The following is a 22,561-nucleotide window of genomic DNA, read 5'->3' as shown; positions in this document are numbered from 1 at the left end:
ACAATGAATGAATAAAGTAAAATAGGTTACAGTAATAAAGTTAAAATCTTATACATAATAAAAAGTTTATTGGTTTAAAATACTGAAAGGAAACATTTTCATTATTAAAAATGTATGATATTATGTTAAGAGATCAATCACCCATTACTCTGAAAGCCACAAATGACCAAAATGGACCATTGAGGAGTGAAGCATTCTGGGGTACAGAACCTATCCAACATTGTGCAACTAACCCGACAACATTATCCACTAGGCACAGCTTAACACTGAGGAAGAAAAAATAAGCCAGCTTTCATGTACTGATGTACCCCTCTTGTAAGTATATTAAAAGAAGTGCTTATTGCCTTACGTGCTGGCTATTCACCTTTTATCCACAAAGTGGCACCAATTTACCTTTATCTTATTAGGAAAGTTTTAATACCAGTATGTCAAAGAACAGGGGCTTCCATTAGAAGAACAATATTGGCTTTCTAGATGGAGAATAATATACATCCCACTTAAGACATTTAAGAGAAATTTAATTCTATTTGGATTTATGTCAAATTATATTAATTTAATTATATTTGGATTTATATATTTAAAAAAAAAAAAAAAATTCTCAAGGCCATGCATGAATAAATGAATCTGATCTCTTTCAAAGCCAGCAATTAATTTTATTTAAATTTATTCGGAACTAATGAAGTAATAGACATCATCAACTGTGTATAGAATCCATGTACCAGTGACATGATTGTATTAATGATTTCTATATCAATCACTAATATTTGCAATATGAGTATATGTTACAGGAATGCATTAGAAGGCATGAGCTAGCGAATGGAGCCACAAACAAATAGACTTTGATTTTTTTTTAACATACAACAAAATGAAATGCTGAGGTTTACATGACTGTATGCTGTCTTTGGCTAAATCATTACAGTGTAAAGCCCTTAGGTGTTCTTAAAGTTGTCCTTCCGTGAGAAGCCATAAAAGGTTCTCACTGAACAGAGTTTTTCTATATCAGAAAAGGTTCCAATTAGAGCACTCATGGTAGCTAAGAACCCCTGATTATCCAAAGATAATTCCACTAAATTCTTATCTTGCACTGATTATATGTAGAGCTGCTTTTGGGATGATTACATGCCATTGGTGAGTCATTAAGTGTTGATTGCCATTACTTGAAATGCATATATGAAAATCTGTCAATAAAAGAAGTTGAGGTTTTGTGTAAAACATCGGTGAATCACTAAATCCTTCTTTTTATACCACCATTATTGACTAAAACCTTTTTAATTCAATGCTTTGACTATTTTGCATGGTCTAGAAATGCTATTAAGTACAGCAGGCATTTTATAGCATTTTGAGCCTTGGCAGCAATATTCACTGCTGCAATGTTGTTCAACCTTGCCTAATCAAGTACTGAATACCATGGTCCAAAAAGGTAATACACAAGACCACATTGTGACATAACTCTAGGCGGAGACAGATTTTGACAAAATCAAGGATGAAGGAAACACAAAATGGAAGATGTGGAGATTTCATAAGTTCTCAGAGAAGATCCTTAATATTGATGACGCATAAGAATCTTTAGAACGGGGAAGTTTTTAATGGTATAGCACCCCCAAGTGGCCAAACTTCATGTGGCCTAACACCAACACAGTACACCACGTTTCGCTTCACTCCAGCAAAAGCACCCCTAACCTATGACAGCATTATGGATTTGCTGCAAGAAAGTAAAGTGAGAGTAGTTACTGAATAATCTGATAATTTTATAATAATTAATGGAACCTCCCAAGGTGTCTGTATTCCTCTTAACAGCATGATAGAGGATATTTTTGAGGAAATTGGTCCAGGAATTTCATGTCCTTCTTTTTTGGAAAAGAAGAAGAAGAAGAAAACTCCTAAAGTGAATACTGTTATTAAATAAGTATTTGGCAGTGTGGATGGACTCCAAACTGAGCTATGATCAGGCTATGATTTCAGACCACTCTCTAACACACAGCTTCTTTTAATTACACTTTGTCTATTGAAGTCTGTAGATTTCTATTACAATGCTGTTATCTCAAAATGGGGGTTCTCCTACCCTAAATATAAGAAGACAACAAGTTTCTACATTTTTGGATTTTCAACTTTGAAGAAAAAAGCTATCTTCAGATGCGCACCCACTGTCTGAAATCTGTGGCCATTTGCTGTGTATGTGCTTGCTTGACAACAGAAGACGATCAGTCTGTCAAGTTTATGACATACATTGTATAAAATTGATTAAATCCATTAAAACTGACAAATCAAACTGGCAATTTAGTGAAACTATAAGTAGCAACCACCATAAAATTTTTCTACTTTGTACAGCCTGTATAACCGTGTAAATTTGCTGTCCCCTCAAAATAACTCAACACACAGCCATTAATGTCTAAACCGTTGGCAACAAAAGTGACTACACCCCTAAGTGGAAATGTCCAAATTAGGCCCAAAGTGTCAATATTTTGTGTGGCCACCATTACTTTCCAGCACTGCCTTAACCCTCTTGGGCATGGAGCTCACCAGAGCTTTACAGGTTGCCACTGGAGTCCTCTTCCACTCCTCCATGATGACATCACAGAGCTGGTGGATGTTAGAGACTTTGCGCTCCCCCACCTTCCGTTTGAGGATGCCCCACAGATGCTGAATAGGGTTTAGGTCTGGAGACATGCTTGGCCAGTCCATCACCTTTACCCTCAGCTTCTTTAGCAAGGCAGTGGTCATCTTGGAGGTGTGTTTGGGTCGTTATGTTGGAATACTGCCCTGCGGCCCAGTCTCCGAAGGGAGGGGATCATGCTCTGCTTCAGTATGTCACAGTACATGTTAGCATTCATGGTTTCCTGAATGAACTGTAGCTCCCCAGTACCGGCAGCACTCATGCAGGCCCAGACCATGACACTCCCACCACCATGCTTGACTGTTGGCAAGACACACTTGTCTTTGTACTCCTCACCTGGTTGCCGCCACACACGCTTGACACCATCTGAACCAAATAAGTTTATCTTGGTCTCATCAGACCATGGGACATGGTTCCAGTAATCCATGTCCTTAGTCTGCTTGTGTTCAGCAAACTGTATGCGGGCTTTCTTGTGAATCATCTTTAGTAGAGGCTTCCTTCTGGGACGACAGACATGCAGACCAATTTGATGCAGTGTGCGGCATATGGTCTGAGCACTGACAGGCTGACCCCCCACCCTTTCAACCTCTGCAGCAATGCTGGCAGCACTCATACGTCTATTTCCCAAAGACAACCTCCGGATATGACTAATTGTCTGGTAAATGGCTAATTGGACCTAATTTGGACATTTCCACTTAGGGATGTACTCACTTTTGTTGCCAACGGTTTAGACATTAATGGCTGTGTGTTGAGTTATTTTGAGGGGACAGCAAATTTACACTGTTATACAGGCTGTACACTCACTACTTTACATTGTAGCAGAGTGTCATTTCTTCAGTGTTGTCACATGAAAAGATATAATAAAATATTTACAAAAATGTGAGGGGTGTACTCACTTTTGTGAGATACTGTATATAGTGTATTATATATATATATATATATATATATATATATATATATATATATATATATATATATATATATATATATATATATTCAAGAAGCTTTTATTGTCATTTCAACCACATACAGCTGGCGCAGTACATAGTGAAATGAAACAACGTTTCTCCAGGACCTGGTGCTACATAAACATACAACTACTAGTACAATACAAAACAACAAACAACACCACAGAGCTAGGACAGAAGTTAATAAATAATTATAAATAATAATTACAGTAATAATAAAATTAATAATAATTAACTTTCACAATTTATATTAATTAAAAACATTAATTGATTGATTCATTAATTAATAACATTTATACTAATAATCGTAGTAGTAGTAGTAATAATAATAATTATTATTATTATTATTTTAGCAGTGGTACTTCTAGTAGTAGCAGTAGTGTTGATTTCTTTTTATAATTTTAAATTATTATCAATTCCTTGAATGCCACAGCCCATTGCTGACCATGTACATTCCTTCCTGGCACACAATTTACCGTCTTCCAGCATGATAAAGCAAAGAATTTTGCCATGAACAATTAAGCTGTTTAAAAAGCATCTCATCAAGGTAATTAGCCAGGAAAAAAACTGTTGATTTGCGGTGACCACAGCAAATGCCTCTACTGTACAGCAGAGCCGTTTTCTCCCATTTCCTTTACACCCATGTGTATATGTTTTATGCTGGGGGTCACTACTCGATCTGTACCGGAAACACGATTTGTACTGCGCATGTGCGGAAACTCAGGCTTTGTTGTATTATAACTGTTATTATACTGTTAAGTAGTATTATAACTGTTGTTGTACAAAGTAGTAGCATTATAACAACAGTATTATAAATACCTGCCGCATAAATAAAAAATCGTTTCGTCAGACTTCAGACTAGAAGTGGACGCATTTCTGCACATGCGCAGTACTAGTTGCCGGTTGCTATGACAACGAACAGCACTCATCGAGGAACATATAGAGGGGGTTTTTCTCGATAAACAATTTGTAAAAGATTCATAAAGCAACAATTTAAAAAAATGTCAAAAAACAAGGTAGGGGAAAAAACGCATGATGGTAGAAGAACGTGTTAACTTTAAGTGCCGGATAGTCGGTGACATATGAGTAACTTTACAGTACTTTGTTAATAGTTATAAAACAGTTTTATTATTATTATTTCCACACGTAAACTTCGTAGCTTCTAATGTTACTAAAGCAAACGTCTCACTCCTTGCAGGCAGCAGGGCACAAGGGTGCTTATGGTCACCAGAAGAGAAGAGATGGGTGAGTCTGTTTATGGTTATATACACCGACCAGCCATAACATTATGAGCAGTGACAGGTGACGTGAATAAGACTGATGATCTCCTCATCATGGCACCTGTTAGTGGGTGGGATATATTAGGCAGAAAGTGAACATTTTGTCCTAAAAGTTGATGTGTTAGAAGCAGGAAAATTGGGCAAGTGTAATGATTTGAGCGAGTTTGACGAAGGGACGAATTGTGATGGCTAGACCACTGGATCAGAGCATCTCCAAAACTGCAGCTCTTGTGGGGTGTTCCCGGTCTGCAGTGAAGGCTGGCCTGTGTGATCCGATCCAACAGATGAGCTACTGTTGCTCAAATTGCTGAAGAAGTTAATGCTGGTTCTGAAAGAAAGGTGTCAGAATACACAGTGCATCGCAGTTTGTTGCATATGGGGCTGCATAGCCACAGACCAGTCAGGGTGCCCAGCTATGGGCACGTGAGCATCAGAACTGGACCACAGAGCAATGGAAGAAGGTGGCCTGGTCTGATGAATTACGTTTTCTTTTACATCACGTGGATGGCCGGGTGTGTGTGCATTGCTTACCTGGGGAACACATGGCACCAGGATGCACTATGGGAAGAAGGCAAGCCATCAGAGGCAGTGTCATACTTTGGGAAATGTTCTGCTGGGAAACCTTGGGTCCTGTTATCCATGTGGATGTTCCTTTGTCACGTACCACCTACCTAAGCATTGCTACAGACCCTGTACACCCTTTCATGGAAACAGTATTCCCTGACGGCTGTGGCCTCTTTCAGCAGGATAATGCGCCATGCCACAAAGCAAAAATGGTTCAGGAATGGTTAGATCTGCTGCTAACATCTTGGTGCCAGATACCACAGCACACCTTCAGGGATCTAGTGGAGTTCATGCCTCACAGGGTCAGGGCTGTTTTGGCAGCAAAAGGGGGACCAACACAATATTAGGCATGTGGTCATAATTTTATGGCTGATCGGTGTATTAGAAAGTATTATATTGTTTCTGTCTTCTTATCTATCTGTTTCTCAAGTTAAATCATTTTTTATTGACACAGATGTCATATTACAATACTGCCAAAGCAAGAAAACCTATAGTTAGTAACAGTTTAATATAATAAGGTTAATGCAACACAAATAAGTACAAAAAATGCTGGGTGAAAATTCATTTATTCGTTGTTCTTCAGTAACCACTTTGTTCTGGTCAGGCTTTTTTAGTGGATACGCAACCTCTTCCAGGAACTCTGGTCCTGAGGCAAGTTTACACCCTGGAATACAGCCAGCCAATCCAGCACACACACATTCATACACTTATTTACACCGTGGCGTAATTTAGTGTAAGCCAGTCTGCCATGGAAATGAATGAAACCCATGTGTACACCGTAAGAACATACAAAACTCCACACAGAAAAACAGGAATAGTCCTGTAAAAATATTAATATTTGTAAGACTTGCATCACTACTTGTGCCTAAGATGATGACAGGATACCACAAATTTTGCTGTGGGTAGAATAATCGAATGATTTCACTTTTCTCTGCCAGCATATGTGGGAGTTTATGTCTAAATATCATAATATAATATCATAATGCTGATATCTTCTCTCAGAATGCATTTCAAATGGATGTGTTTCTGGGGTAGTTTGTTTGTCATGGCTGTTCTGTGTGTGTGTGTGTGTTTCTTACAATACACTTTATTAAACCTTTCCTCACAGGGAAGGGAGGAGTTGTGTGCGCTTCAGGTGTAGTCTGACCAACACAATCCTCGATGTTCTTCGCCAAAGACCAGGCTGGGTTGAGGTCAAGGAGTGAGTCTTGCAAAGCAGTGATGTGAATCTGTTCTTGAATGCTATGTGGTCTAACTCATATCCCTTTCATGTAGATCATTTTTGTGTGTAAATGTATAGGGATGGAGACTGGGACTTTAACTGGTGTGATGTGGGGTGGCTCAGAGAGAACTTTGACCACATTTACATGGAGGAGAATGTTAGAATTTGTCATTTCCGAAACTACTACGAGGTTAGTAAGAGCAGCAAAGCTATTCATGACCAGTTGTCACTAGTATCGTCAGTTTGCGGCTTCCACTGTGGAAGATAATTCTACTACTAGTGTTGTTTCTTCTTCTTTGCAGTTGACACGCAAGAACCTGATGGTGAAAAACTTAAAGCGATTTAGAAAAACACTTGAACGTGAAGCTGGCCATCTGGAGGCAGCTAAATGTGACTTCTTTCCCCGTACCTTTGAACTACCTAGTGAGTACCATCTCTTTGTTGAGGAGTTTAAGAGATGTCCCGGCAACATCTGGATTATGAAGCCGGTAAGTATAAAGCCTTAAACCTATACACCGACATTTACATTTACATTTACATTTCTGGCATTTGGCAGACGCCCTTATCCAGAACAATGTACAAATGTGCTTTGAAGTCTCTATCAATTAATATATTAACACTGTTTCACTAGGTCACAGACTCAGGAGACTATCAGCCTCAAGTTGGGAGGAAATATAGAACAATTTTTTTTTTTTTTAATACATAAAACAAACAGGGAAAATAAGAGCTAGTTTAAGTGCTTCAGGAAGAGGTAGGTCTTCATCCGTCATTTGAAGCTGGCCAGTGACTCAGCTGTTCAGACATTTAGGGGATGTTCATTCCACCACCTCGGTGCCAGAACAGACAAGAGTCTTGATATATATCTACCTCTTACCCTGAGAGATGGTGGGATCAGTCGAGCAGTGCTAGTAGATCTGAGGAAGTGTGATGCAGTGTGAGGAGTAATAAGAGCTCTGAGGTAAGAGGATGCTGGTCCATTTTTGGCTTTATAGGCAAGCATCAGTGTTTTGAATCTGATGCAGCTACAGGAAGCCAGTGGAGGAGCGCAGCAGTGGGGTGGTGTGGGAGAACCTAGGCAGGCTGAAAACAGGTCACACAGACCTGCCAGTAGAGAGTGTCTCGAAATGACAGAGATTGAACAAGCACCTGAGCAGCCTGTGTGGATAGAATTGGCCGAATCCTACTGATGTTGCACAGAAGAAACTGACATGATTGTGTCACATTAGTAACATGGGAGGAAAAGGACAGTTGTTCGTCCATGGTTACCCCATGGTTGCGAACAGTGGCCGAAGTGGAAATCAGGGACTGTCGAATGCACTCTCACTCAATTCTTGTTGTTTCTTACTCAAACACCAACACACTGGATGATTTTAAATGAAATGGTTACTGTCAGGGTAAATTGATTTAATGTCATTTTTCGTGTGAGGTTATTTAAACACAGATGGGTGACAAGTTAAAGGGAAATATTTTGGCACTGTTATGCTGTGTGAGGCATTTTACCAGACTGATTTGGATTCACTTTTCACCTTGGAACAGGGCTATCAAAACAGCCCATTTTTTGTGCAGCAATAGTTGGCTTGGTTGAATTAACCCTACCTATCATCTGGTAAAGATTAATAATAGTGCAGCTGCTTATACACTATATTGCCAAATGTTTTGGGACATCCCTCCAAATCAATGAATTTTGGTGTTGTTTTTCAGGGGTTAGGCTCAGCCCCTTAGGGTTGGGGTCAGGACTCTGTGCAGGGCCAGTCAAGTTCCTCCACACCAAACTCACTCATCCATGTCTTTATGGACCTTGCTTTGTGCACTGGTGCGCGGTCATGTTGGAACAGGAACATCCCCAAACTGTTCCCACAATATTGGGAGCATGAAATTGTCCAAAATGTCTTGGTATGGTGAACTAGCAAGAGTTCCTTTCACTGGAACTAAGGGGCCAAGTCCAACCCCTGAAAAACAACACCTGAATTCAATGATTTGGAGGGGTGTCCCAAAACTTTTTGCAATATAGTGTATGTATAGTATTATAATTAAAACGTTTAATATATGTTACAAAAAGAACTTACACAAACTAATCTCTGCTAATGTGCCTCAGTCTCCTTTCTGTCTTGTCTTCAAGTTCCTTAAACTTTTCCTCAGTCTCCTTTCTGTCTTGTCTTCAAGTTCCTTAAACTTTTCCTCAGTCTCCTTTCTGTCTTGTCTTCAAGTTCCTTAAACTTTTCCTCAGTCTCCTTTCTGTCTTGTCTTCAAGTTCCTTAAACTTTTCCTCAGTCTCCTTTCTGTCTTGTCTTCAAGTTCCTTAAACTTTTCCTCAGTCTCCTTTCTGTCTTGTCTTCAAGTTCCTTAAACTTTTCCTCAGTCTCCTTTCTGTCTTGTCTTCAAGTTCCTTAAACTTTTCCTCAGTCTCCTTTCTGTCTTGTCTTCAAGTTCCTTAAACTTTTCCTCAGTCTCTTTTCTGTCTTGTCTTCAAGTTCCTTAAACTTTTCCTTAGTCTCTTTTCTGTCTTGTCTTCAAGTCCCTTAAACTTTTCCTCAGTCTCCTTTCTGTCTTGTCTTCAAGTCCCTTAAACTTTTCCTCAGTCTCCTTTCTGTCTTGTCTTCAAGTTCCTTAAACTTTTCCTCAGTCTCCTTTCTGTCTTGTCTTCAAGTTCCTTAAACTTTTCCTCAGTTTCCTTTCTGTCTTGTCTTGAAGTTCCTTAAACTTTTCCTCAGTTTCCTTTCTGTCTTGTCTTCAAGTTCCTTAAACTTTTCCTCAGTCTCCTTTCTGTCTTGTCTTCAAGTTCCTTAAACTTTTCCTCAGTCTCCTTTCTGTCTTGTCTTCAAGTTCCTTAAACTTTTCCTCAGTCTCCTTTCTGTCTTGTCTTCAAGTTCCTTAAACTTTTCCTCAGTCTCCTTTCTGTCTTGTCTTCAAGTTCCTTAAACTTTTCCTCAGTCTCCTTTCTGTCTTGTCTTCAAGTTCCTTAAACTTTTCCTCAGTCTCTTTTCTGTCTTGTCTTCAAGTCCCTTAAACTTTTCCTCAGTCTCCTTTCTGTCTTGTCTTCAAGTCCCTTAAACTTTTCCTCAGTCTCCTTTCTGTCTTGTCTTCAAGTTCCTTAAACTTTTCCTCAGTCTCTTTTCTGTCTTGTCTTCAAGTTCCTTAAACTTTTCTGTCTCCAACTTTTTGGTAGATCACTATACGGGGTGATAGGATTCAATATTTGGATTCAATCACTGAATCTCATGAAAGGCCGACACGGAATGCATTTCAGAATGGTTTTTAGATATAGGAATGATTTGTATCAGATGAACCAGATAGGTGTCAGTTTTCATCTGACATGAGCCCTTTACATGTTCTACAGTGGTGTGTAGGCAAATCAGACAGGTGCTACACTACAGGTCTGCTATAAACTCTAGTTGTTACTGATATGAATACGTTAAGAAATAGATACAGTGGGCTGCTTATTGTTGCCCCGGCTGAATGGAATCAGACAGCAGGCCATATTTGTTTAAAGCTGCTTTGAGACAATGTACACTGTTAAACGCACTACACAATAAAGTCTGAATTGAACATTTGGCCCACAGGCCTTGAATTTGGTACAGGTACCTAGTACATGTTACTCTGACTTATCATCTTTATCCTAAGATAAAACATTTCTATCCTGATGGGAATCGTCTTTTCCTGGACGTCTTTTCCTCATTGCCACCTTGGTCATTGTTGTGGGAATTAGCTGACAGTCTACACTTTAAATTCTTTTATTACAGATATTGAAGTGCTGGAATACAGATTCATTAAATACTGTGCCATTGTCTCATTACATGAACTGGGTTTATTTATTTATTTATTTTAACGAAATTGCAATAATAGCTACTATCATCCTATGCAGGTGGCCCGCTCACAGGGGAAGGGAATCTTTCTTTTTCGGAAACTTAAGGACATCATGGAATGGAAAAAGGTATAGTATATCTGCCTGAATGTCATAAATCGACATGTTAACAGGGAATGTGTTATTCATTTAACAACAAGAAATAATAATGCTGTTATTTTATCCAGGACGGAACCCGCTCTGAGGAACAAAAAGAAGAGGCTCAGGTTGAGAGCCATGTTGTCCAGCGTTACATTGAGAACCCGTATCTCATAAATGGTGTGTCAGTCAGTTGACATCTCTATAGTTTTACTTAATTTGCATTGTCAGCACTTTTTGATTAGAACCCATATTTATTCACAGGCAGAAAATTTGATCTCAGAGTCTACGTTCTTGTAACTTCAGTAAGTGAGATTTTGGAATTGCGTTTGGATGAGGAGAATTGATTACACCATACACCATATGGTGATTTGTATGTGTATTTGTCCTAGACATTATTGGAAATGTGTAAAAATGGTATGAATATGGCTACTCATACAGTAATTCATATAGTATATTTCTACAGTATCTCCCACTCAAGGCTTGGCTCTACAGAGATGGTTTTGCCAGATTCTCCAACACCAGGTTCTCCCTTAGCAGTATTGATGATCAGTGTATCCTTTGTATGTGCACCTTCTCTGTTGTGAATTTGCACATTTCCCAGATAGAATTTACAGGTATGAAATACATCAATGAACCACTTTTAACTTTAATTTACAATCAGATGTCCATCTCACTAACGTGGCAGTACAGAAAACGGCCCCGGACTATGATCCTGAGAAGGTATGCATTGCTGCAATATTACTAGTATGTAATTTCACTTGTCCACCATAATGAGACAATGTATATGAAATGCTTCACTATATTGCCAAACGTTTTAGGACACCCCTCAAAAACATTGAATACAGGCGTTGTTTTTCAGAGGTTGGGCTCGGCCCCTTAGTTCCACTGAAAGGTACTCTTAATGCTTCAGTAAACAAAGACATTTTGGACAATTTCATGTTCCCAACTTTGTAGGGACAGTTTAGGGATGACCTCTTCCTGTTCCAACATGACTGCACACCAGTGCACAAACCAAGGTCCATAAAGACATGGATGAGCGAGTTTGGTGTGGAGGAACTTGACTGGTCTGCACAGAGTCCTGACCTCAACCTGATAGAACACCTTTGGGATGAATTAGAGCGGAGACTGCGAGCCAGACCTTCTCATTCAACATCAGTGTCTGACCTCACAAATGCACTTCTAGAGGAATGGTGAAAATTCCCATAAACACACTCCTAAACCTTCTGGACAGCCTTCCCAGAAGAGCTGAAGCTGTTATAGCTGCAAAGGGTGGGCCAACTCCATATTACATTAATATGCACATAAAGGCAGACGTCCCAGATTTGGCCTGGTTTGCAGTCTCTGCTCTAATTCATCCCAAAGGTGTTCTATGGGGTTGAGGTCAGGACTCTGTGCAGGCCAGTCAAGTTCCTCCACACCAAACTCTCTCATCCATGTCTTTATGGACCTTGCTTTGTGCACTGGTGTGCAGTCATGTTGGAACAGGAAGGGGTCATCTCCAAACCGCTCCCACAAAGTTGGGAGCATGAAATTGTCCAAAATGTATTAAGAGTAAAAAGCACTAAGAGTTCCTGTCACTGGAACTAAGGGGCCGAGCCCAACCCCTGAAAAACAACACCTGAATTCAATGATTTGGAGGGGTGTCCCAAAACATTTGCCAATATAGTGTATTTTTAATAATAATGGGTTGTTTTTTTTAAATAGGAAGTTAGTATAATTGTTTTTACATTGAATCTTTGTATGGCTATAGTCTACACAGTAACTGTCTGTCGCAACAGAAAGGCATAGACGGAAGTAAATGCAGTTAGAAAAATTAAAAAATGTTAGCCAAGTTCAAGGTCAAGTACAAGTATAGGGTCAGGCGATCAGCAAATAAGATCATAGAAAAAAAAAACAGAATACCTAAACCAGGGAATGGATAAAGAGACAAAAAAGTGAGTAATAGTCAAAAGGCTTTAGTGTAATCAGAGTAGGTACTGCTAAGCTCTACTTCGCAAAGTTTGTGTTAGTGGATGTATCTTTGAAGCAGTGAGTGTTTGTGTGATTAGAACTCTAAATTAGAGACACACACCAATGGTGTGTGTGTGTGTGTGTGTGTGTGTAGCTGGGGATTGTGTTAATAGGCATCGTTGTGTTTTGGGAAATGGATTTCAAATACGAAGCTGACATGACTCTCATTTTTAATGTAGTTAATTTTTCCTTTTTGTGTGTGTGTGTGTGTAGGAAATAGGTATACTAAAAAATGGTTTGGTCTGTAAATATGCATCTGCATTTGTACATCAGGTGTCACACGGATGACGAGCACACATTTCAAATCATCTTAGTGACTTAAATATTCTGTATTTGTGTCGGCTTTTTTTGTTAAAGCAATGAATCAAATATTACAAGACTGACTATAAATAAAATAAGTAAGTCTAACTTTGTCTCTTTACAGGGTTGCAAATGGCAGATGCAACAGTTGCGAAGATACTTGACCGCAAAACATGGCAGAGAGGCAGTGAAGGCTCTTTTTAAAGACATTGACAACATCTTTATTCGCAGCTTACAGAGTGTTCAGAAGGTCATCATTAATGACAAGCACTGTTTTGAGTTGTATGGATATGACATCCTGCTGGACAACGATCTTAAGCCGTGAGTTTGCTCTAACTTGTTCACTCTTACTTGCATTTATAACACTTATTATTCCATTTTATTATTCCATCTATTATGCATCTACTTAATGATGCACATTGGGAGTGAAGGCTGGCCCGTGTGATCCGATCCAACAGACGAGCTAATGTTGCTCAAATTGCTGAAGAAATCAATGCTGGTTCTAAGAGAAAGGTGTCAGAAAAAGTACATGACAAGTCAGGGCTGTTTTGGCAGCAAAAGGGGGGACCAACACAATATTAGGCAGGTGGTCATAATGTTATGCCCAGTCAGTGTACAAGGAGTGCAGAATCAAAGCAACATTTCTACAAGGAATGGACAGTGCAGGCTGTTTGAGAGCCACAAACAAATAACACACAGATAAATAACCAAAAAGAAGACCATAAGCATGAATATGGAGTCCAGACAACAGACACAAAAAAGAACATGACCCAGGTTTTAGGTTTCTTCATGGACTATAAAAGGTGAAGCTGATTAGTGAGGCATGTGACAAGCGCTTGTGACATGCAGGGGCTGATGGGTAGTGCAGTTCTGTAACCATAACCCATTCTCATCAACTTACAGTCAGACAATTAGATGTTTGCAAGTTTACCCAAAAAAATTAGACTCCCTTGCAGTTGTTATATATTCTGCTTGTCTTGTTGCAGGTGGCTGATTGAGGTGAACGCTTCCCCCTCTCTTACTGCCAGCAGTCCAGAGGATTATGAGCTAAAGTATAGACTGCTGGAAGACACTTTGCATGTTGTGGACATGGAAGGCTGGTATGATGTGCCAAAATGATTTAAATGTAAAAAAAAAAAAATATCTGAACCCCTAAATCTGGTGGTATTATCCTGTTTCTGGTTCACTTTGGTTTTATATATGGAGTTACAGTATACAGTATATATGAACAGTATACTTTCACCAATCAGGCATAACATTATGAGCACTGACAGGTGAAGTGAATAACACTGATGATCTCCTCATCATGGCACCTGTTAGTGTGTGGGATATATTAGGCAGCAAGTGAACATTTTGTTCTCAAAGTTGATGTGTTAGAAGCAGGAAAAATGGGCAAGCGTAAGGATTTGAGTGAGTTTGATAACTGGATCAGAGCATCTCCAAAACTGCAGCTCTTGTGGGGTGTTCCTGGTCTGCAGTGGTCAGTCACGTAAGTGTCCTTTAAGTCCTGTAATTGGCGAGGTCCCAACTTATAGGACTTAAAGGATCTGCTGCTAACACCTTTGTGCCAGATAGCACAGCACACCTTCAGAGATCCAGTGGAGCCCATGCCTTGATGGGTCAGGGCTGTTTTAGCATCGAAAGGGAGACCAACACAATATTAAGCAGGTGGTCATAATGTTATGCCTGATTGGTGTATACGACGTTAAATCAACCACCTTTATTAACTAAAAGGTGTACAATACACAGAACCATTCTGAACCATGCTTTTACTCTCAGTCTCACTGGCAGGGAAAAGCAAGTTGGTGGATTTGACCTCATGTGGAATGATGGCCCAGTCCACAGACAAGATTTCGGCTTGGAGGCTCTGGGAAGCACCTACCAAATAGCGAACACACGTCTTGGTGATTATTTTAATAGTATCGAAGCAATAGTTTAAGCAATATCATCAGTATGCTAAAAATTGTACATTTAGCTCTGTGAAATGAATCACTGACAAATATCTTCTTGGATTTCTCACAAATATTCCCAGTGAATAATATCCCATGTTAAATATATGACTGACGTGAGTAGTGGTAATGTTTTGCTGTCTCTCTCGTAACAGGCTGTGTGAATGATCGGAAGAAACAGCTGCAACAGCTCTTCAAGCCACTTCCAGAACCCAAGAAAATATGAATGCACAGTAGCAATGTTTTACGTCCTTGTTTTCTAGACTGCTTCCAACATCCAGTGAAATGCTCATTTTCATCAAAATTGTTATGGTATGGCTGTTTGTGTCACCATTTTTTTGTGTGTGGTGTTATGAATGTATGAAGTAAATTTTATAACTTCAAAAAAAAACCCTTTCTATTTCTTAATCTCCTATATGGTGAACTGCTCATGTTGCCAAACGCTGACGGTATTGGCACTACTGAAATTGCTTAAGACTGAGTTATCTTCAAGAAGCACTTATGCAACCTTGCTCTAATTTCAGCAAAATGCCAACTGCGACACAGAAAACTTGCCTCATAGGCTAAGAAAGAACTATTGCCTATTCAGCAAGCTCCACCAAATGGGGAAGAAAGCAGACAGCTGATTCGATGCCAAGTGCTGCTAAAAAACAGCAAGGCAAGGTCTACTGTAGTGGGACAAAAAGGAGGAGCGGTTGTAGGATGCGGTTGGGGCACTGTACTTATATTTTATCTTTTTTTTTTTTTTAGAAGTAAGTACTGTTTATAACTGTGTGCATATTTAATTGAAAATACATTTTAATATTCAGCAAATCAGTCACGAATTGTTGTGTAAAATAATGATACGCAGATGAGGCATAAAAGACAATCGGATGAGGTCATGAATCATTTTATGACATTTCTCATCAAATAGTGCATTTAGCAAGACAAAAGAGCAATGGGGTCCATGAACATGTTTTTCCCAGTTGAATGCCTTGGACACACAAATATTAAACTTAAAATACTAAAAAGTTAAGTGCAGAAATACAGTAGCAAGTAGGCCTACTATCTCAATCAAGCACCATCCAACATTATTCAAGTAAGGTCTTAAGAACAGTTCAGTCACTAACATTACTTTTCCAATAAAGTGAAACACATGCAGCACCAAAAGACAATGGACAACTGTATGCACTTTTCCCAAGAAATAAAATGAGGGAAAAATAGAGACAAGGATACTTAAATAAAACACATGCTCCTAAAAATACATTTTATGATTTTACCTAACAACACACAGTAAACTGAAGATTACAGCTCCATAACATACCACAACATGATAAGAAAACTATAGCTAGGTAATACAAGATATTGCTCAAAATAGAGAATATAGAGTGTCCAAAATATACAAGATTAAGCAATATTCAGTATATGGTGTTTAACAAGGGCAATAAATAAAACAAATATGGACAAAACTGCAAAAATGATTGCCTAAGTTCAACGGAGAAAAGCCCTTATATACAAAAATACGTATATCCACTACAAAACATTCATTATTTGTGTCAAAAATATACATTCTTTAATGTATATCAGTACTGTATTGGGTCTAAACAAAGTTTAAGATGCTGGCAACAGGACAGCAAAAACCACTCCAACAACACTAATGTTCACTAATCTTTCTAATGTATAGGCCTTAAATATAACTTAGTTGTAGTAGTAATTGTCTTTTTATGGGACGTACGGTATATCCAAATAAATGATTACTCTTCACATAAATAACCCTCAATTGCAAAATAAATGATAAACTAATAAAACCGAAGTTTTACATCTTTCAGAACTTAAACCAGCTGTTATTGAAAAAAATCTACTAAAGTAAGAGTAGTAAATACAATGCAGTGCAAAATATTACTTTGCAGATATTTATTGTGACACATATTGTGCACTCGGGTCGCTAAGCAAGTTTTTGATGATTACTGTATGACTGGTGTAATTGTTTTACTTGGATAAGTGAGCATTTTTTAGCTTTCTATCTGCCCTGCTCCCTTTAACGCTATTATGATCTCTGACCATTCTTTTAACCCCAGCCATTGCGCCACTTCCCACAAGCTCTGTCTGCTGCCCTTCTTTTTGTTCCCTCTTTCCTGAAAGATGGAAGTCTCGTTTATTAGCAGCAGCGACTCGCTTGTCAAGTGCGCTTCTCGCTCCCACAGGTGGATCTTTGTGACTCTCTGCTTCAGCAGCCTTCCCACTGTGCCCTTTCCAGGCTGAAGGTTGTCTTTTACTCTTCATACTCAGCTCCTGAGGAACTTTTTGCAGACTTCCAGCGACCTCCATTTGTTTTTTTGGGCTTTTTGGGCTTACAGGATAGTGAGGTCTAGCCATGGCTTTGTTGTCCGAGGCTGAAGCCCTACTTTCGCTACTGCTTCTTTTGTGTGTGATGCTTGGTGAAGTTTTGCGCTCCAGCAGTGGGCTTAGGCGGGAATGGCGCTGATAGGTATATGAAGAACAGCTGCCATTGCACAATGGGTAGCGTACGTGGCAGCAGAGGCAGCGAGAGAGCTGGCATGATGATGGGCTTCCTAGGGATGAGAGAAGAGTTAAAGGGAAAGGGCGCTGACCCTGACGCATACTTTTAGGTGAGCTGAGGCGAGTAGGAGGGGCTGTGTGAGGCCGAGAAAGGCTGGCTATTTGTGGACCGTTAGGGGCACGACCTCTAGAACGTACGTTGGCTGCCGTGGGTTGGCTGTTCTCATTCTGAATGGTCTGGATCTGGTGCCACTCTAGCTGCAGCAGACGTTCCAGAAACATCTCCAGCTGGCCAACTGGTTTGGGACGTGGTGCGCGTTTCCCTTCCGTGTTCAAGAAGATGGCAAGTTGCCTCAAGCTCCAGGTGTTAAAAGGCGGAGGTAGGAAATCAGGATAATTGTAGCTATCACTTTTTGTCTGCACTGTCCCGGGTCCTGGGATATGTGGATGCAGGTCCACTGAGTCAACAATTTCTGCTCTGAGATTGAGCTGAGGAGGGGTGCAGGGAGAAGGCAGCACAGGGAGCCTCTCTGAATCGGACAGGTCACTGGCACTGTCTGTGTCATCCTCTTTGTGGTCCAGGAGGCGCAGGGACTCAAGGTCTCGGACATTTACAGGCAAGCGGATCTGATGAGGAGCCAGCGGAAGTGACAGAGCACGCCGGCTCTTTTCTCGGGCTGCATAGTTCTGCTCAACCCCAATGCAGCATGGGGACTGGTGCAGCACTTTCTGCCTCTTCTCTTCACATTCTGATGGAGATGGCTTGGACCTTGGATGCCTTATATCAGCTTCAAATTGTGTGCTGTAAACGTACAGAGCACAGCAAAGGCTTATGTGAAAACAAACAGCGGTATACAATATAGCCAAATACATTGGCACTTTAAAAAGACAGACTCACTGTAGCATCTTGTATGTGCCGGTGTTTGGACTCTTGATGTGCGCTGTTCGGTTCCTGTGTTGGCCATTCTGAAAATTCACAATAAAGGTCAAATAATTATATGTTACATCTGCATGTTCTCTATGTACTCAGAAAGGTAAACTTACAATTTCAGCTCTGGGTACAGGCTCCTTCTCCTGCCCTGAAATGACATTCTTATGCAACGAGCTTGTTTTCTTCTGGTTCTGAATGACTTTGCCTCCTGTTTTATTGTTGCTGAAAATACAAAATAAAACCTCCTTAAGATTAGGGTCTATACATGCAATCTGGTATATGCAAGACTAAGATTTTCACAGTTGCCCCTAAGACTCGTACCTGGTCACGATCGCAGTATTTTCTTTAACCTTCTCTTTAACTGGTACCCTCTTCAGGATCGTGGATGTTGTCCGTTCTTGAAGAATGGGTCCCATCGCAACAGATCGGCCAGCGCTAATGTTGCCAAGAAATGTCCCATTTAAACCAGTCAACTCGTCTTGCTTTCTCCATTGCAGAATGTCACGACGTTATAATCCTGGAAACGGTAAACAGAAATAACAGCAGGTTACTGAAGGTCTGACCAATTCGCACGCACTTATCTCTGCAAATGTCTTTCCCGTGGCGTTGTTTATTAAAAATCTACCTCCAGGCGACGTCCTGACTCCAACAGCCGAGCATAAGTGCCGCTAACAGCATGCTACGTATAAAACACACCATCAATTGATCAAATTGTCCGCTATCACTGAAGGATTTTTCAGCTTGTTTACCTTCTCCATGTACGTTCGATGCTGCTGTGACGCTGAGCATCACGGGAAATGAAGTTCCCCGTCAAATGAAATCGAGTGGCTGGATATTTTGCCGCAGACCATGACAGCTGTTCGCATAATCAGTACAAGCAGAGGATATTTATACTCTCATGATTCAGCCACCAAAATTTGTTTTGGGACATTGTTCACAAACGCCACTTACTTGCCTTTTATGTACGCAACTACATTACCCATAAAGCAGTGCTACAGCCGGCACGCCTCCTTCGTGTGCTAGTGATAGCAATTCCGACTCTTTACGAGTCGAACCATTTTGTCCGATCACCAAGAACCGACTCTTTTGGCTCCACTGTCACCTTTTTTCTAACTCGAATAAAATTTGACCACCGACTGTTCTTTTAATGGATAAAATTGTTAATATGATCATACGCTAAAACGTTATCACATTAATATATGTTGCACTTTATAAAATATATTTGACTTAATAATCGATCGCTTACACTAATTATGAATACATTTTCACCAACCGAGACTCATACACACGTCTCCCCACAAAAACTAAAAGCTCAGATGATGAAAAAAGCTTTGTGTTTTGGTTAAACAACCCTGCAACAGTAACATCACTGCCTACAAATGAAAAAAAATAACAAAGTAATAAAGGGGGAAAAAGAGTTCATATACGAATCGGTTCATCTGAAAGTACCGGTTCAAAGAACCGACTCATTCGCGAAAGGCACTAGTACACTTCTGCAGGCTTTGCGCAGTTTTTTAAGAGCAATGTCTCAGGCTTACGTTGTGCAGTTTAACATAAATGACCTTCATTCTTTTGCGAACGATGTAACATGTAAACTATACTGGAGGATCTGCAGATGAAAGAAATAGCAAAATACATCGGATCGGAAGTTTATGGTGAGACGATATGATATGACGCACAAACTGCTTCCCTAATGACATTTCAGATAATATGTGGAATTACTGAACTAGAGAAAAAAGCTGAAACAGGCATTGCACCTGATATTTGCTCAGGCTTAAACACTTATAAACACACCACGGTCTCCTTTACGTGGATTTGGCAATGATTTATTGTCAATGGCCTTAATGAGAAATGAAACTGAACAAGTAATGCACTTTATTTACCTCCAGGTGTAGAAAAGTTTTGTCGTACTTTGGACATGGCTTGTTCTCCCACGTACAGCCAGGAAAATACATCCTCAGGAGAATCGGATGATGAGCTATTTTTTGTTGGGGTGTCAGATATCGCAAAGCAAGTTTCCCCTCTGAAGCTTAGAGACAAAGCATGGTCAAACCACAAAGGAACAAGAAAGCCTGTGAAAATTTGTCCACCCAGTCCCACATTGCCACAGATGAGACCAGCAGGCCGCAGTTTCTCCTGTGAACCCCCTCCAAAACCCATCATCCAGAGACGGACACAGTCTCTACCGTCGCCTTCAGAAAGGCGGAGACTCAATCGTAGGATCGGCGTCCGATTCGTGGACTCGCTGGGAATGGACCTAGAAAATGTTAAGGTTTTCAGAAGTGGAGAAGACCCGTTTGTACCAGAACATGTTCTCTTTAGACTTTTGATGAATGCAGAACTAGCAGCCAACAAGAGCTTGGAGATTTCCCTACCATATCTGAAACCTGTATTCCCTGAGCAACCTGGTGACTGTTCAAATTTCCTGGATCGTCTGGCTAACCAGCAAGTGTGCTTGGAACGTGTATTATGCTACGAGCCAGGCATCATTGGGATCGTCCAAGTGGTCAACCTGGCCTTTGAGAAAGAGGTTATCATCCGTTATTCTTTCACAAACTGGAAGAGTTGTGCGGACAGCAAGGCTTCATGGGTTGCCAATAAATACGTGGAAGGCCTTCCCAGCGGATGTAGCTGCGACAGTTTCCGGTTCCATCTTCCGGTTCCACCGTTCATCTTACACCCTGGAGCAGTGTTGGAGTTTGCAATCTGTTATAAAGTGCAGGGGACTCAGTTTTGGGACAACAATGAGGGACAAAATTATAAGTTAATCTGCCAGAGCTACAAAATCCCTGTGCCCAAGGAATGTGAAGATAGCATGATACATTTTGTCTGAGTGCTCTGTATACATTCATTGGCCACTTCATTCACTACACCAGCTTTTGTATTTGGTAAACTTGTATACTGTAAATGCATGATATTTGGGTATTGGACCATTCTCAACACATCAGTGACACTCACATGGTGGTGGGACAGTTGTGTGTGGTATTAGCAGGAGAGTCTTGGGCACAGGAGTGTTTCTTAGGTATTAGCACTACGTACACTTAACCTAATAAAGTGGCAACTCAGTGTCTGTTATTCACCAGCACATGTATTATATGCAAATGCAAATCAAGTAACTATCCTTTTGCCAAAACCTATGGCGTAGCGCACGAAAGACACAGAGCTCAGGTATACAAATAACTACCAAGACTATAGATTGTTGTATATAGCTGTGCCACCAGCCTGACTTTTTGTCATAGAGCAACCATATGATGTCCAGTATTTGTTTAACTTCAGCTAAAACTACTGAATAGAATGTAGGCTAAAAATGTGAGTTACAAACTTCTAGGTCACTATTTGCCTAATCCTCTTTTATCTGAAGTGCCTGAGAAATGGTTAATAAGTCCGTAAATGACATTGAAATCACAGTTTTGTAAACTAAACAATAAATTCTTTACACCACTCAGTGTTATTTTCTTGTTGAACTGTAGCGACGTGCAGTACGTGAGAGTCGTTTTTTAAGCTGAATCATTGAATCATTTAACTGAACCGGATCACTAAATGACTCGTTCCGCGCCCTGCACTCGTTCAAGATTTCTTCGTACTCTTTCAGATGAAAAAGAACGCAGTTTTTTTCAAATGTTTATTAATGCAACAGTCCTCAAATAATAAATAAATAATAAAGTACCTTGTCCCAATTAACGATATGCCTGGACCTTATTATATAGCTGATGTGATAGATCATACCAAAGGGAAATTTATGTTTTATGAAACAGTGCAAAATATGGTCATATTAAATAATAAAACCTTTTGTAATAGAATTTCAGCGCTTCCATTATTATTATTATTATTATTATTATTATTAATAATTATTTTTTTAGCAGTTAATGTATTCTGTATAAAACCTGAAGGAGTCACTTAGTAAAAGATCCGAATCTTTTTTTTTAAACGGCTCCTTTTCAGCAGGTGTATGTGCGAGTCGTTTTTTAAACTGAATCATTGACTCATTAAACTGTACTGAATCACTAAATGATTCGTCCCGCGCTCTGCACGTATTCAAGATTCGTTCATACTCTTTGTTTAAGATAAATAAAAAGTATGCAATTATGTCAAATGTCTATTTATAAAATATAGTAAACAGTCCTCGTATCATATCTGTTCGTATAATAAATAAATAATAAAGTTCCTTGTCCCAATTATCCACATGCCTGCACCTTATTATATAGCTGATGTGTTTTATGAAACAAAATATAGACATATTAAATAATAAAACCTTTTGTAATAGAGAGTTTCAGCTCTTCC

At 39.7% G+C, this 22,561-nt stretch overlaps 3 protein-coding genes across 4 annotated transcripts; 2 read left to right on the top strand and 1 right to left on the bottom strand.

Annotated features, from left to right (window-relative positions):
• Positions 1 to 4,483: 4,483 nt before the first annotated feature.
• On the top strand, positions 4,484 to 15,218 carry ttll9 (tubulin tyrosine ligase-like family, member 9). Of its 2 annotated transcripts, XM_058410802.1 has the most exons (14): positions 4,484 to 4,598; positions 4,781 to 4,827; positions 6,535 to 6,627; positions 6,727 to 6,838; positions 6,951 to 7,136; positions 10,511 to 10,579; positions 10,678 to 10,768; positions 10,853 to 10,893; positions 11,055 to 11,142; positions 11,253 to 11,311; positions 13,026 to 13,222; positions 13,888 to 14,001; positions 14,681 to 14,805; positions 15,006 to 15,218. In XM_058410802.1, exons 1-14 carry the CDS (start codon positions 4,584 to 4,586, stop codon positions 15,074 to 15,076), a joined length of 1,308 nt encoding a protein of 435 aa, XP_058266785.1. In that variant the 5' UTR covers positions 4,484 to 4,583; the 3' UTR covers positions 15,077 to 15,218. The 2 variants fall into 2 exon arrangements, with proteins under 2 accessions (XP_058266785.1, XP_058266786.1); XM_058410803.1 differs by lacking the exon at positions 4,484 to 4,598 and having other exon boundaries at positions 4,782 to 4,827; positions 6,702 to 6,838.
• A 505-nt stretch (positions 15,219 to 15,723) lies between these two features.
• Positions 15,724 to 19,068, bottom strand: fam217ba (family with sequence similarity 217 member Ba). Its single transcript, XM_058410800.1, has 5 exons — positions 18,906 to 19,068; positions 18,602 to 18,797; positions 18,394 to 18,502; positions 18,248 to 18,315; positions 15,724 to 18,151 (listed from the first exon to the last, which is right to left on the bottom strand). The coding sequence occupies exons 2-5, from the start codon at positions 18,694 to 18,696 to the stop codon at positions 16,819 to 16,821; spliced, it is 1,605 nt and encodes a 534-aa protein (XP_058266783.1). The 5' UTR covers positions 18,697 to 18,797; positions 18,906 to 19,068; the 3' UTR covers positions 15,724 to 16,818.
• Positions 19,069 to 19,746: 678 nt separating this feature from the next.
• Positions 19,747 to 22,014, top strand: ppp1r3da (protein phosphatase 1, regulatory subunit 3Da). The gene is made up of 2 exons (XM_058409258.1): positions 19,747 to 19,935; positions 20,170 to 22,014. The coding sequence occupies exons 1-2, from the start codon at positions 19,896 to 19,898 to the stop codon at positions 21,111 to 21,113; spliced, it is 984 nt and encodes a 327-aa protein (XP_058265241.1). The 5' UTR covers positions 19,747 to 19,895; the 3' UTR covers positions 21,114 to 22,014.
• Positions 22,015 to 22,561: the final 547 nt, after the last annotated feature.

The sequence above is a fragment of the Hemibagrus wyckioides genome, linkage group LG15 (genome assembly GCF_019097595.1).
Source record: "Hemibagrus wyckioides isolate EC202008001 linkage group LG15, SWU_Hwy_1.0, whole genome shotgun sequence".
Classification (NCBI taxonomy): domain Eukaryota; kingdom Metazoa; phylum Chordata; class Actinopteri; order Siluriformes; family Bagridae; genus Hemibagrus; species Hemibagrus wyckioides.
This window is presented reverse-complemented; position numbering and strand designations above follow the sequence as displayed.